A 16876-nucleotide genomic window follows, 5' to 3' on the forward strand; every position below is an offset into this window, starting at 1 on the left:
AGGCCAACCAGGGCACGTCCCGGTGACGTGTTCTCGCATGTCAAGCCAATTCCGGGAGGGAGAAGCACGATTTGCGCGGGAAATTAGCTCCGGCGTGCTAGCCGTGTACGCCATATTGCCGTTACAGCGGCAGTTCCCGGAGATCGAGCTAAGCACAACGCGCGAGCAGGGAGATCGAGCTAAGCACAACGCGCGAGCAGGGAGACGAGGCGTGGGAAGGCACCTCGATCTCTACAATATATATATATTGTTACAGTGCGTCAAAGGTAGTGGAGCGGCAGCATCAGCAGCAACAACATTAGGAGAGCAGCGAGGAAGAGAAGGACGACGTGTAGTATCGGCACCCACTTGCCCTATGGCTTTCTGCAATAAACGCCTTCTACACACCCCGTAACAGAGTGGTGGAAGGTGCTGGGTATCTAAGCATCCAACGACGGAATCGCTACCCCCTGAACCTCGTCGCAGCCGTCGACTGGCGGGACTTCCACCATCCTCAGCAGCAGGCATGTCCCGAGAAACTGAAGCTCCGAGACCGACGGGTTCTTCGCAACCGTACAAGGAGCCACCCAGCTTTGCCGGGACTGGCGGTGAGGATGTGGACGAGTGGTTGAAGCAGTACCGACGGGTGAGCAAACATAACGGCTGGGACTCCACCTCTCAGCTGTCAAATGTTGTGTTCTCGCTCACGAACACTGCTCTCATGTGGTACGACAACCACGAGAACACGCTTACGACCTGGGATACATTTGTACAAGAACTGAAAAGGTGCTTTGGGGACTCCGCAGCGAAGAAGAAGCGAGCTGAACAGACTCTGTCCCAAAGGGCCCAACTCTCTGGCGAGACATGTACCATGTACATAGAAGAGGTCCTCAAGCTATGTAGACTCGTGGATTCAAGCATGTCTGATGAAGATAAGGTGGGTCATCTTCTCAAGGGCATAGCTGAAGATGTATATCAGTTCTTGATTGCTAAAGAAAACCTGACATCTGTGGCCGACGTCATCCAACATTGTCGCACGTTTGAAGCACTGAAGATGCGTCGCGTGGCACCGAAATTTGGCCGTTTGGCTAATGTGCCGACATTGGCCTGCGTTGACGCGAGCACACCATCCGATCTGTCGTCTACAATACGACAGATAGTTCGGGAAGAGCTCCTCCGGTGCCACGAAATCGGCCGTTATGGTAGCGGCGACGCACGAGGCAACGAACCCGGACTACCAGCTACGTCGTGGCAACCCTCTATTAATGCGGCGAACGTGGACGATTATAGAGCTGTGCTTCCATCTGCACCCACCAACCGGCCACGCTTCAACAACGAGCAGCAGCACCGCACTTCTTATCCGGCGCAGCGGTACCGTACCACTTATTCGGGGTACAGAGAATACGACGATCATGACCGATACCCCATGCTCGGTGGCGGAAATGAAGGCTTTGAGCAGCACCGTGAATTTCGGCCTCCTCGTGTGTGCTATAGTTGCGGGGTCCCTGGCCACATCGCCAGGTTTTGTGACCGCCGCCGACCTTTCCGAGAACCTTCACGAGCGACGTACCAGTCAAATTATCAACCCTTTTCCGCGTCATGGCCTCCACGCCCGCCAACCAATCGTGGAATTCGCCAAGGTAGCTTCCGGAACCCGTCACCAGCCTCCGATCGCAGCTTAACGCCACCGCCTGCTCCACGTACTCGGCGGTCTCCATCGCCGCGGCGTCGCCGGCTATCCCCACCACCGGAAAACTAGGCAGTGCGGCCGATGGGGGTGAGGTCGCTGGATACCGTTCGCTGCCAACCGACATTCCTCCGCCAGTTTTCATGCTGAAAAACAAAGTGCACGTGCTTGTTGACGATATACCTACAATGGCTCTTGTGGATACTGGGGCAACAATTTCCGTGATGAGCTTAAATTTTAAAGCCCTACTGGGACAAAAAGTGATGTTTTCTTGGGACAATATTTCCACGTTTCGTAGTGTTAGTGGTGACACGCTGTGCCCGATTGGTGTTTGTACTGCGGATGTGTGTTTGTGTGGCAAAGTATTTACCACTGAATTCGCCGTTATTCCTCGATCCACGCATGATGTTATTTTAGGCATCGATTTCTTGCAGGAGTGTGGTGCAACCGTTGACTGTCGAAGTGGGGAGCTTTCGGTACAGCGCGAGGTTATAACAGGACTCATGGAGAACTCGCCACGTGAAGAAGGTGCCTTTTGTGTTTCGGAGGACATCGTCATTCCCCCACTATGCGCTGTATGCGTTCCGGTCATTTGCTTTGGTGCCAACCCCGCCACATTTGATGCCGCGACGGAGCCGCTTCATTCGGCCTGTGTAAAGAAGAACGTTTTGGTTCCGCATTGTTTAGTATCGGTAGTTGAAGGACACTCTGGATTATGGGCAATGAACTATGCGGCCCAGCCCATACTTCTCCCTTCTGGCATGAAGCTCGCTCTCTTCAAAGAAGAGACACCGGCGTTACTGGCTGTACTCGGAGCTGTAGACGAGTCCCTCGATCCCTGCCCATCGGACTCGAAACTACTTCAGATGGTAAGCAAGTCGCTCAGCACGAGTGAGCGCTACACGTTACTGGATGTTCTATCCAAGCACTCGCAAGTGTTTGACTTTTCGCAGACTGACACGACGTCCCAAATTCCGACATCTCGAGTACGCCATCGTATAAATACCGGATCAGCGCACCCTATACGACAGAAGCCGTACAGAGTATCCCCGACTGAGCGCAAGATAATTGGCGAGCAAGTTCAGGAAATGCTGAACAGAGGGATAATTCAGGAGTCCGCGAGTCCCTGGGCTGCACCTGTCATCCTCGTTAAAAAGAAAGATGGCAGTTGGCGATTCTGTGTTGATTATCGGCGGCTAAACAATGTTACCAAGAAAGATGTCTACCCACTTCCGCGTATAGATGATGCCTTAGACTGCCTTCATTCGGCTTCTTACTTTTCTTCTGTAGACTTGAGATCCGGCTACTGGCAAATCCCGATGCATGCCGAGGATAAGGAAAAAACAGCGTTCGTAACACCCGATGGACTTTTTGAATTCAATGTCATGCCGTTCGGCTTGTGCAACGCACCCGCCACCTTCGAACGATTCATGGATACTATTCTGCGAGGTCTAAAGTGGGAAATATGCATGTGCTACCTCGACGATGTTATTATTTTTGGACGCACATTTCACGAGCACAACACGCGTCTTGGTATTGTACTCAGCTGCATACAGAAGGCTTGTCTTGTGCTCAACTCTAAAAAGTGTCATTTTGGTGAGCGCCAAGCCTTGGTGTTGGGACATCTTGTGGACAAAGACGGCGTCAGGCCTGACCCTGCGAAGACAGAGGCTGTTGAAGCATTTGAACCACCTCAGTCCGTCAAACAACTTCGCAGCTTTTTAGGACTCTGCTCCTATTTTCGACGGTTCATTCCTCGATTTGCTGACGTCGCTTATCCCTTGACCAGCCTCCTGCACAAGAACGCCGCTTTCGAGTGGACGCCTGATTGTTCTGCTTCCTTTCGACAGCTGAAGTTTCTGCTGACGTCGCGACCAATCCTCCGACACTTCAATCCTTCCGCGCCAACAGAAGTCCACACAGATGCGAGTGGTGTAGGTCTTGGTGCTGTTCTGATTCAGCGCGTGGATGACAAAGAGCACGTCATCGCCTACGCAAGTCGGTCATTAAGCAAACCCGAGCGTAACTACACGGTGACTGAGCAGGAATGTCTTGCTGTCATTTTTGCGGTGCAGCGATTTCGGTCGTACCTGTATGGGCGTCACTTTACGATCGTTACAGACCATCATTCTTTGTGCTGGCTCGTGAATCTTCGCGATCCATCTGGACGCCTTGCACGATGGGCCCTGCGTCTGCAAGAGTACAGCTTCACTGTATCCTACAAGAGCGGCCGACGACATGCTGATGCCGATTGCCTTTCCCGGATGCCTCTTAGTACAACGGAATGCGACGCCGAAAGTTTCGATCACCTCATCGCATCCGTACACCGTGATTTCCCAGATGCCACAACCTTCGCAAGAGAGCAACGTGATGACCCGAGTTTAGAGCCACTTTTCTCTGCAGCGAAAGAGTCGACATCATGTAGTTTTTGTGTTCGGGATGGACTGTTGTATAAGAAGAATTTTTCCGCGATAGGTGCACAGTTTCTTCTGGTGGTGCCAGAAGCCCTCCGCTCTTCTGTTTTGCGCGTCGTGCACGATGATCCAACTTCAGGTCATTTAGGCTCCACGCGGACACTCCATCGAGCCAAAGAAAGGTTTTACTGGCCTCAAATGCGCAAGACCACGGAGACATACGTAGCCACTTGCGCCGAGTGTCAAAGTCACAAGAGACCTACTGCAGCTCCAGCCGGTTTCTTACAGCCTGTGGTGCCACCCAGTTCCCCCTTTGAGCAAGTCGGCATCGATCTCATAGGACCGTTCCCACGTTCTTCCACAGGCAACCGCTGGATCATAGTATGTGCCGACTACCTGACGCGGTTCTGCGAGACGGCAGCACTACCCTCTGCAACTGCAGGCGATGTTTCCCAGTTTATGCTACATTGCATTATACTTCGGCATGGTCCCCCTCGAGTGATCATTAGCGACCGTGGCCGTCAGTTCACAGCTGATGTTGTTGAAGAACTTCTACGTTTGTGCGCCTCCAACCTGCGACACTCAACGCCTTACCACCCGCAAACTAATGGGCTGACAGAACGCACGAACAGAACACTTGTGAACATGATTTCCATGTACGTAAGCTCGGACCATAAGAACTGGGACGAAGTATTGCCGTTCGTCACATACGCATACAACACCGCGCAACATGAGACCACTGGATACAGTCCGTTTTTCCTGCTCTACGCTCGTGCGCCGAGGTACACTTTGGACACTATCTTCCCTTTTGGCAGTCACGACGACGCTTGTATCGCGGAAACTCTCTGCCGAGCAGAGGAGGCTCGGCGCATCGCTCGATTACGTACTCTAGCTTCGCAAAAGCAGTACAAATCCCGATACGATAGTCGACATCGGCAAGTCACTTACGAACCGGGTGACCTAGTGTGGCTATGGACTCCCGTGCGTAAACGCGGTCTATGTCAAAAACTGCTCGCTGACTATGGTGGACCGTTTATTGTGCTTGAACGTCTCAGCGAGGTGAATTATAGAATTGCGCGCCTCACTTCCAGTGGGAGACGGTCATCCAGGACCGACATCACGCATGTAGCCCGCCTGAAGCCGTTTATTCAACGAAAGCCCCACTGACTACTCGCCCGGAGGGCTTCGTCTGCGAGAGGAGCCATGTTACAGTGCGTCAAAGGTAGTGGAGCGGCAGCATCAGCAGCAACAACATTAGGAGAGCAGCGAGGAAGAGAAGGACGACGTGTAGTATCGGCACCCACTTGCCCTACGGCTTTCTGCAATAAACGCCTTCTACACACCCCGTAACAATATATATATATATAAATGTTATGTGACGCCATCGGGCTAAAAAGGATGTTCCACATCCGCCCACCATGGTTCTGAGTGGTGCTGGCTAACACACCTAGGGCTAGATCTAGTAAACATAAATACCCAAGTTAGTGGACGAATTGATGGCCGTCACCCTAGCACAATTGGTAGTGCAACACACGCGTAATGCGGAGGTTGCGGGTTCGGCTCCCCTGCCGGCGACAAGTTATCTTTTCATCCACTTTCATTTGCCCTTTTCTTCATTATTTTCTACGTTCCAATTTCAACGACACTTAATTTCCCTGATGTTTTCCTAGGCTTCATTGTCTGTTGGCTTTATGTGGTTATGATAACCAAAATTGAGCTCCTCGATTCCCCTTCGTTTGTTTATATATATTTACGCTGCTTTCTACTGAAAATAATTACTGAAAATTAAGTACTCTACTAAAATAGCTGTTGCCTGCAGCAAGTGGCCTACCGGGAAAAAAATACTCCTGGCTACGGGCCTGCTAACACTGATGGCATACTAGCTAGCTGCAAAGTTGCCAAGTGTCTCAAATGGAATCATTAAAGAACATTCAGAAATAAAGGAATGAGAAACTTGTCCTTGTTATTTGAGCCTTCAACTTCTTCAACTCACATGACACCATTCCAAATTACCCCTTTGCCAGTTATCTGCTAGTTCAACTGAAGATTGCAGGCTATGAGTAAAAACTGTGCTATCTCAAGCTGGCATAAAGTAGGAGGGGAGAGGGAATCCACCTTTTTCGTGATAGGAATGCGCATGTGTGGTACTGTAGTGGTATAGCACATGTACTGATCAATTAATTTTTGTTGCCTGTCGTTTATGGATGTGTCCAAACTTTGAAAGGTTACACCCCCCCCACCCCACTTTGAAACATTTAGAAATTACCGGTGATGTACAACAACCTTCATTGTATAAATGTAACGTTCGTTACTTGTTGTCCCACCCAAGATATGATTCACAAATTTAGGGGTGAAAATATTAAAAACTTTCGAATAATGAATTGAATGTTGTACTAATTGATTCAGTCTCAAATACATTAGCTGCTATTCGGAAATTCAAAATTTTTTTGCAAAAGTTTTCAAATGCTTCCATTGTCAACTGTACATAATTAAATGTAAGATTGAAGCAAAATTGTAACAATTTTATCCTGGCCGTAGTGAACATGAAGCCTGAGGAGTACGTATAGAGCATGCTGCTTCAGTCAGGCAGCCAGACTTTTGGGGCTAAACCGTGATCAGTCGCAGTGAAATTTTTCAGACATGGCATTCAGCAGAGGGTCTGGTACTACTTATGAATCCTGCACCTCTATGTTCTATATGAATGAAATCTGAATATGCTTCATTGCAACATCTTATTATATAAGAGTGATACCATACAGGGTGTTCATTTTTAAGTTTTATGGAATTTTTAGAAATCGCCTGCGGCAGGTAGCATAATTCTTATCACTGGGCGAGGTTATTACGATGAGGCGGACATTAGTAGCACGAGAAATCAAAACGCATATTTAACTAATTAACAAAAATCCACTAATTAACTTTTAGTTAATTACTTTATGACACATATTGCAATTTACGAATTGTAGCCGGTGAGCTTGTCAGGCGCATCCACTTGGAATGAATTTCAAATTTCTAGAATGACATCAGTTTGGAAATATGCGTCATCAAACTCGCCGTAAAAATAGTACACGGTTGTTCCACTTACTTTTCTACCAAAATGCTGTTTTATACATTGAAGCACAAAAGTAACTGGAACGCCCATGTATTTCGTCCCACACTTCGGGAAATAAATATCTCGAAACTGGTGTCATCCTGGAAATTCATTTCAAGTGGATGTGTCTTGCAAACTCACCGGCTACTATTCGTAAATGGCAATATGTGCCGTAACGTAATTTTTGTGAATTAGTTGAATATGTGTTTCGATTTCTTGTGCTACTAATGTCTGCCTTTTCGAATAACCCAGCTCAACGATAAGAATTATGCTACTTGCTACAGGGAATTTTTAAAAACTCCGTAAAGCTTAATTTTGAACACCCCGGTATACAGATGAACCCACTTATAACAAAATTCAAGAGCCAAGAATATTTTGTTGTTATAATTGATAATTGTTATAACTGGGTTGCACGAAAAACAGAGGACACCGACATCAAAATGTTTTAATTAGCCAAAAAGTACAATCAGACCCTTTGACCACACTACCGGCTTTAATAATACTGGGATGTAACAATGAGCAACAGCAGCACCATGAACATTTATGCGTTCTATGGTAAAATAAAGTGCCTACTACAATGTTCCCCATACCACATTATTGGGTGTAACAATTAAATTTGGCTACTGAAAAAAAAAAAAAAAAAAAAAGAGAAAAGAAAATGCAACTTGCCGCCCTGTCTGCTTGCTGCGCACCTTCTTGCCAGTGTCACACACGTCTATGAAACACGAGTTGACAGCATTGACGGGCATTGGCGCTGTCGACTTGTGTTTCAGAGGGGAAGAAGGGAGACGGGAGAGAGGCGAAGGCGCATGGCACACGAATGGGTTTGGCGGCGTGCATAATTTTTTTTTCCCCGTTTTTTTCCTCCAGGATTTTGAATTCCCTTTCCTTTCAGTGTAGATGCCCAGTTGCCAGATTTAATTTTTATAACCAATAACGCAGCATGGTTTATTCTGCCATAGAACACACACAAAACTTGGTGGTGTTGCAATTGCTTTGTTTATATCTGATGTACTGTTAAAACTGGTACCGTTTTAAGTGGGCTCGGCTGTACCGTGAGCATTCCCTCTAGAGAAAAATCTCCCTTATTCGCTCTGCCATCACAACAGAGAATGCGTATTTTGATTTAGTTTCGATGGTACACAGAGATACTAACTTGCCCCAAGACTGCCTTTCTAAACTTCATTTTGAAAATGAATGACTATGTATGCTCTGAAGAGCCCTCAGCATGCGAAAAAACTGCATACTTGTTCTGCTCCATTTACATAAAACTGTCAAGCAAAACATGTGTTGCCCAGACACAGGAGAGTCCCGTTGTTGAAATGTTGGCTCCAGGCTGAGGCTTCTTTTGACTGCCTACACTGCTGATCACTTCAAGACTCCCTCTTCCTGTGACCCCTTTGTCTCATTTGTAATGTTCCCATTTGTGCTTTCAATAAACCATGCTTCGTAACGTGCAGTGCAATCACAGAAATTTGCTTACGTTGAGCTGTTGCTAAGATGCAATTGCTTTATGTGGTGACGCGTACGGCTCGTGTAGTAGCAGGCGTGAGAACCTTCTTCAGTTGACAACGGAAGTTTGCAATCATTATAGACACCTGGGCTCCTGTATCAATTAATGCCGTCAAAGGGACACCGTCGACGTGAACATCAAGTAAGTTGTGGTTTGTTGGGAGTGTCAATGGAGAGTTTCGGCACAATGAAACTAATGCAGCAATACGTATGGTGAAAAATGCTGTGCATTATTCAAAAACTGTTTGAAAAGTACTCTATATTTATTCCACACCCAGCGCTATTGGATTGGGTTTAAAAAATTACAATTCATACACTACTACACAAAAAGCTGTTGTGTGGACAAAAAAGGCTAACAATTTCCCAGTTTTAGTGCTTAAGTTCTCGCATACACCAAAGTTTAAGCTAAGTGAATTCAATGAAGCTCTCGTCAATATGCTAAGGGAAGCAAAGCTTCATTAAAGATGCTGTATACAGTGTAGACTGCTTATAATGTAAGTCGCCGGAGTCGCGAATATTTACACTATAAACGGTACCGCACTATAACCAAAACAACGATTTTCAAGCCCTGCACGTATGCAAAACATGTAGATCAAGCATGTAGACACGCTTTGTACTCTTGCGCGCACATCGCAATCACGTTTTCGCCAGTCAGCTGGTGAAAACTTAATCGCGATGTAGCCGGTGCTCTTCAAGCTCGACAGCTTTGCACCAAGTCAAAACGAAACAACTGCTGTTTGCCGCAACAGCTGTGGAAAATACCGTGTCCGCAAATCGACACGATTATGAATGGGGACGTTGCGGTGCTGATGGCACCCGCCCGGAGCATGCACCGAGTCTGGACGAATTAACTACCATTCTCTGCAACACCTGCAGTCGAAACCGCGGTCGCTTTCTATGCGATCATCGATGGCGACTACGCAGTTCTTTAGGCACGCGGCCCACACGCGTACCGAGTAAAAACGAAACTGTACTGTTCGCCGCAACCGCTGCGGAGAAAAACGCGGCCGCTATCGACCCGATCGTGGATAACGACTACGCAGTTACGAAAGCCCGTGGCCAACGCTGTGTTATGCGCTGCGGTAAATGCAAGAATACAGGCTTAATTTAAAGACACAAATAGGCTCGAAGCGTTCCAGCGTTGCTGTCATTCACGTACGATTTCAACTGATGGCTGTGGCGATGTGGACTCCGCCGCTTCGTTCCGGTTGGACGCTAGCACCGTTCTTGCTCTTTTGCGTCGCACATTTGCAGCGCTCCTCGCTCACCGAGCTCCGAAAGTAGTCCGAATTAACCGATGTGCGGCCAAATAAGTCGAACGAGAGTTTGATTGCATTGAATAATGCATACGTCGGCTGGGAGCACGCACCTTGTTGAGAAGCGTGCTCGCTGCCGCCCATGCCGGCGAGATTTTCCCGCGGAAGCCGCATTATAACTGGTATTTCGTCTGACGCGGCTGCACTTTAAGCGGTATGCGTATACATGGAGTTCTATGGGAGGGTAAACAGGAGTCGGAAAAGGCCGCGTTGTAGCCAGTTCTGCACTATAAACGGTTACGTTATAAGTGGTCTATACTGTAACTAGTGCTCTGGCATGAAAACTTTAAGAGACACTAAAGAGAAAACTAAGTTGAGCTGTATTAGTAAATTACACTTCTACAGTACCAAAAACTCCACTCTTACCATGTGAAGAGGCTTGGTAAGCCAGAAAAAACACAAAAACACAAGATGGGTGGCAAAGTCTCCTTTAAGTTCTCGCACCAACTCCTTGTGACGTCATACATTTTTTACTTCACCTGCTCAGGCCTAGTTGTTTACCGAAAAAAATTTAACTGCACTACATTCTGAAGGAGCCAAAGACTGAACTTGGAAAGTTTTGAGAACTTCACCTGTGCTACATGGTCCAAATATAAGAAAATACTAAGAAATCCACGATGTCAACCGGATGTAGTTAAACCTGCTTATAACGAACCTCCATATAACAAATTCCTGGATATAACGAAGTCTTTCTATTCCCCGCCGTTACTCCATAGAAGCACATATATTTGAGACTCCTATGTAACGAAGTGGCAGTGGGAGACTCCCTCGAAATAACGAATTTTGCCCGCCGACAACATAGAGATTTCCCCCCAAATTTTGTCATTTTTGCGCGAGCAGCAATCTGAAGCACCTTTTCCGCCGCGACAGAATGCGAAGTGGCAGCGTCGCGCTTGGTGCGCTCGAATTCATGGCGACTGCGAGGCGAGAGCGAGCGCACGTGTGCGTGCGAGTGTGCGCAAGGCGGGCCTGCATCCCTCGACCCGACCCGGCGATCTTGCCGCCGCGGGCGTGACCTTTCCCACTCCCTTCATTCAAACCTGACCCGCCACTTGCTGCAGCTGGCCTAGCCCGCCAAGCCGGCATTCTCCTTTCCCTGTTGATGTTGCCGAAGGAAAGAAAAAAACATTTTTTTTTTCTCAACGCGCTGGCAGTGCCACTCTTTGGTTACTACGCCAGTCTCTGCGCTTCACTAACCTGACACTAGGCGACACTATACGACGCTACGATGCCATCGTGTCGCTCGCTCTTCGTTTCCGACGCCTCGTGCTTGTGTGAAACGACACGCATCCACACATCCAGTACCTGGTGTGACATTCCAAGGATGAGTCCTTCGACGAAGAAATGCAAGATATTGACCTTGTCTGCAGTTCGCTTTGAAGATAAGCCCGCGCCGGCGCACACTTTGTCTACATCGCAGATTGCTTTCAAGATACGCCGCCGCCGAAGTAAACGCCTCCCTTTCTCGCCTCCCCCGCCGTGCATAGCGCTGAAGCGCGCTCCCCCCTTCTTCCTCGCGTGCGCGAGATTGACCCCCACAAGCTTTCACTCACACAGCGTACGGTGCGCGGCGACAATGTTGCCGTGCGTGGACTTTACATGGAACCTCAAAGTGACGTCCACGGTGACAGCACAAATGCACTTCGCAATAAAATGTGCTTCTGCGCGGTTACTACTCCGACGGCGACAGCGAATTAGCACCCCCTAACGGCAGCTTTTCCGCGTTATCGGGAACTTATCTAGAAGGCCATGCTTTTTGTGCGTGGCAATCGGCAACAGTTGTATGAGCAGGAAATAGGTCATGGTGGCCATGTTGTAAGTTCACTATCGCTGGCGACTGTGGTCCAGGCGTCGCAGCTCGAGAATCGAACGTCTGCGCACATGAGATTTTGCCGATTTTGTGCCTGTGCGTGTAGAACAAGAAAAATAGTACGCACTAACCGTTTGGTGCGCAATGAGTGACTACAGCTTAAGCGGTCAGCCAATACATGGGGTTCAATGGGGGCTGGGTGGGGTTATCTTCACGACTATGCTTAAATCGCAATTATGCATTAAGCGTGTACATATTAACGAGGTTTGACTGTACTATCCTTACTTCGTATAGCTGTATGCTAATTTTCTGCCACAATCGATGCTTCACCTTTCGGGCGAAGCTGGGACTTTTTTGTTCATCGCAACTTTATTGTATTGGGAGTAAATCTTGAGCGATAGTACATACGGTAAGCGTTTCTTTTTCGAATTTTCGTGCCGAACCTGGATATAACGAAATCCTCTTTATAGCGAAGTTTTTCGGGAATTTGTCAATTTCGTTATATCCAGGTTTAACTGTACTATCGGTAAAGTTTCATATGACGTTAAAAAAGTTTGGCCTTCACTCTCTTCTAGTAGTCAAACCCTTACTGACAATTCAACAAAAATACAATTTTGAAATAATACTTTATCAGCCTAAACTGAATAATTGTTTCTTTTTAGTGTCCCTTTAAGGACCTCTACATTATTAAAATCACTAGATTGAAGCATCCTACAAGATATCTCTGGTAAAGCTTTCCAAACTATTCACTTCAAAATTTATACAAGTACATGACAACTCACAATTCTATATCAGGCGTAAACATTATTTAAATTTCAAGACGCCACTCAGGAAGCATTCTGTTGTAAGAGGCTTTGCTGAATGCAAGAAATGAGCAAAACTCTAACACTCCATTCATGTCTGTAGCAGAGCTTAATCTGATGAGCTTCCCCCATTAAAAGTGCACCGTTAAACAAATTTTAAGCTCATTTTGTTCACTGTTATTATGAAAGGTGTGTTTCCTTCACCCCTCATTTGCATCTCTTTGCCTAGATGATTTGGTGATGACATTACAATGAACAGACACGACCATGCATAAGGTCTTCTGACGTCATAAAAAGCTCTCAGGAATATGGTGGGGCCCCTACGGAAAGAATTTAAACTCAGTGGTCTTTGTGCCTAACAATATACCATGACAGAGGAGTTCCTGACCATTCACTATACTTGCTATGTAGGCCTACAAGAGATGTACAAATGGCCCTTCAACATTTACGTTAAAATGAGTGTTCACATGCAGGTGCTGTTTTGGCAAAGTAGCTAAAGATGCACACAAACCAGAAGTGTGGCCTCAATGGCCTCACGACGCCGGTCTAAGTCATCCTGGTCGCTGCAGCCCAACAGAGATGCCAAGCATTGCTGGCAGAGTGCTCCCACTGTAGCATCAACCTCTTTCACCCGCGTGACGTAACGGACACTGTGAACCACCTGCCAATGCAACTCGGCTCCCACCTCGATAATGGCTCCATCACCAGTCAAAACCTGTGCAGAAGACACTACTTAAAATTCACGCTATTGGCCCTGACAAATCATACCTCACGTGCGGGCACCTCAAAGACCTTGGGCTTCAGGTCAACTTTCATGTAAGAGTCAATGACCGGGAACACCAACACAAGGCCTGCATTGTGAGAAAAGGATGCATGGTGTGACAACACAGTTACAACGCTATCATTAAGCTCTTGCCCCTCAAGTGTATGCTTGCATTTGCTGTTGACAAGGTTGTCTTCACTTCAGGTGCAGCATTCACATTTTATAAAGAATTTGCATGCCTAGCCAGCAATTCCAATAGAACTGTCATTATTTATTCAATAAACTGAGAATTACCTTGCCATTATAGTTAGCCACATAGTGTTCAATGAAACACAGTGAATTAACTATCAGACAATGTTAATCTTCAAAGAGACACTAAAGAGAATTATAAAGTACATAGAAACATGCTCATCAATCAGTGATGTGTTTTATCATTCTATTAAAAGATATACACAACACACACTGTGATACATCAAACTGCAGCTTAATCATTAGTATTTGAAATGGAAGCAATGCACAATAATAATTGAAAATGTTTTTCAAACTTTTTGTATAAAAATTCAAAGCAGCACACAGAAAAGCATGAAAAAAAAATTTACTTTGCCATACAGTACTGACAGCTAAAATGTCTGAAGTATATGAAATACTTTATCTATGCTTTTAACTTCTTTAAGTTGGAGCATGCTGACAAAAACCTAGAATTTGCCGGGATTGATATTAGCAGACATGATGCCTACGCTATGCAGAAAAGCTGTCACTCAATAAATACAAGTATACATAGCTAATCATGCAGCAGCAAGCTTCTTATGGATTTACTTCTGCATTCTTTTTGAATTTTGAATCAGTAGACGGTTTTAGTTCAAGGTTAGCGTAATAGCGGAGTTAAGGGAAATAGCGCTACCGTTCTGCAAATGAACTTTACAGGAAGTGAGCTTTAGTATAGTGTAAAAGTGTAGTTTCTGTGCCGGGATGCTGTTTAACTATAAGCGATTTTATCTACTCACCAAGCCTAGCATGTACGTTCAAAAGGTGCGAGAGGCAGTGTAATGACAGCCAGGAACAGATTTTATTTGTACTTTCCATGTCTGCCAATCTGCGGAGAAATCCGTACAAGCCTGTCGTCCATGGCCTTTGAGATTCCCCAATCTCAGAGGCCTTATGTCGTCATGCCTATTTCTCGATTTACCAATAGGTGGCACAGCCATCCAAGAAATTTCTCTTGTTAGGCGTCGACGCTTTCTAAACGACATGCAATCTAGAAAAATCCGCTAGGTTATTCATAATACTCTGTCATCGAAGCAGCCTGAGACTAAGCAAAAGCCATTTACACAGTCATTTGCTACAAATGAAGTGAATTCTACAAAAGCAAGGCCAAATTCAGTTTGATGCGGGCAGCTGGTACCGCTGCCATGTTTTTACGTAAACTATGCAAAGACGGTAATGTTAAATCCGAGAAATAGTGTGCATACATTAAGCACTACGGGACGGTTAGCGTTCTGCGCATTTCGATCCCGCTATTCTGCATGCCCGCTATTCCACAAGCCCCCTTTTCCGCAAGCCCACTATTACGCTAAACTAAAACTGTCTAATGGCTGTCACAACGGCAAACATCCACTGCCTTTTTCTAGCTCAAGTGAATGTGCTTGATCAGCTTTTCTCTGAAAGCAAGTGCGCCAAGTCATACTCCTTAACGATGCATCAACATGCCGAGCACATGGTGTGCCAACAGCTGCCTCGCGGAAGCTGTTGTAACCATAGCAGTGACGCCATAGGAAGGCCATCAAAACATAGAGTTAATATAAAAAAAAAGATGAGCAGGCTGGAAACCATGGCGCCGACTTCTGCTAATGCCCTACTGCTCTTGGCACCACCCTATGATGTCATGGGACAGTGAAAAGTGGTAGCTAGAGCCACGAAAATTTGAACTGAGGGTAAATTTTATTTTGTTTGTATTTTAAAATTTATCTGACTGATAACTTGCGCAAGTGTGCATTGATTATCGTAATTACCATAAATTCTGAAGCTATCGAGAGCAAATATGGTGCCAAACTAGTGCCAAAGCCTCCATTAATGCGAATGGTATCTCAAGCAATGAACAAGGCCATTTGCACAGGCCATATAAACCCTTTAATAAGGGCTCATATAAATAGCCGGAACAAATGTTTATTTTTTGTCTAAATGTGCAAAGCACATAGAGAATAAGCATAATGAATGAAAATAAATATTTTGTGAAATCTTTTCAGCAATACAGGGGAAACACCAGACAGAAAACTGGAAGTTGGCTTCACTCCAAGCCACCTATGGCTTTATTTGAAATTGGCACGGACAGCTCTCATTATATGTGAACCATAGGTGTACATTTCATCCATTACACATCACGTGTGTGACACCACTGCAGCCGCAGGTCTTGTATGATTCAGTCTCCTCTGGGAAAAAAAAAAAAAGCGTGCCAGACTGTTTTCTTGTCCCAATTTCCCACTCTAAAATGAACAAATCACACTTGCTGTCTGTCATTCATGGTTAACCAAAGACATTTAGGCAGAAACTGCGTACTCAATACCGAAACGCAGCAAGAAAGCATTTTTTTTCTGCTCTGTTGCCTGAAGCCAACACTAGTCAATAAAAGGTTAAAGCAGTAAGGAACTGAACCACCAGCAATGCTTTTATAGAAGTTTAGGCTAGGCTAAGTGGCTAAGTGACCTAAAGCAGGCAAAAATCAAAGAGCACTTGATATTGACACGTGTACTTATTTATCCTTTTCTCGGGGACTGCATTTCACCCATTAACAACTTAAAGTTATCGCTCAGCGCAAGACGCGCCTGCATGATTGCAACTTACTGGAATGTTATCGATGGTTCTATCCGTCGTCTCTTGTCAACGAAGCTTGTGTAATCTGATTGCATGCGCGACGCAAATTACTGGAGTACAGGAATTAAAAAGAAAAAAATTCACATTCTACATCATGTTCTTGGAGGCCAATTTAAGTGTTAACTACTGTCAATAATTTCATTTTGAGACCCCGTAGTGTGAAAAATATTGACAAATATGACCAAAAATACAAGTCGCATTTTTAATTCATACAGTACAGTGTAGACCGCTTATAACGTAAGTCGCCGGAGTCGTGAATATCTGCACTATAAGCGGTACCGCACTATAACCAAAACAAGGATTTTCAAGCCCTGCAGGTATGCAAAACATGTAGACCAAGCAGCCGAGCGTATCCGAGAATCGAAGCGTGTGACTGGGAGTTTTGCATCCGTTTAAATTTACGAACGTTGAAAGGTTAATGTCCAAGTACCCACGATCTTCGCATGAAGCAGACAAAGTAATAATTTTTTTTTTAAATGTCAGTTTCGCCCAAAAGGCGAAGCATCAATTGCGACAGCAAATTAGTAGAGAGCTATAAGGAGTAGGGATAGTAGTTTTATCGGCTGCATAATCTTGACACATTCGCTTACTAACTGAATTAACAAGCGTGGTGTCAACGTGCACAAGCAAACATGA

General features: G+C 45.9%; 1 protein-coding gene across 1 annotated transcript in view; it reads right to left on the reverse strand.

Annotated features, from left to right (window-relative positions):
• LOC119436505 (stomatin-like protein 1) overlaps positions 1 to 16876 on the reverse strand; it is a 62127-nt gene that overhangs the window by 35545 nt on the left and 9706 nt on the right. The window contains exons 4-5 of the mRNA XM_049658234.1: positions 13378 to 13460; positions 13121 to 13324 (exon numbers count right to left, since the gene is read on the reverse strand). Coding sequence (XP_049514191.1) covers positions 13121 to 13324; positions 13378 to 13460 — 287 coding nt within the window. The remainder of the gene's footprint in view (positions 1 to 13120; positions 13325 to 13377; positions 13461 to 16876) is intronic.

This window comes from Dermacentor silvarum, chromosome 1 (assembly GCF_013339745.2).
Source record: "Dermacentor silvarum isolate Dsil-2018 chromosome 1, BIME_Dsil_1.4, whole genome shotgun sequence".
In the NCBI taxonomy this organism is placed as follows: Eukaryota; Metazoa; Arthropoda; class Arachnida; order Ixodida; family Ixodidae; genus Dermacentor; species Dermacentor silvarum.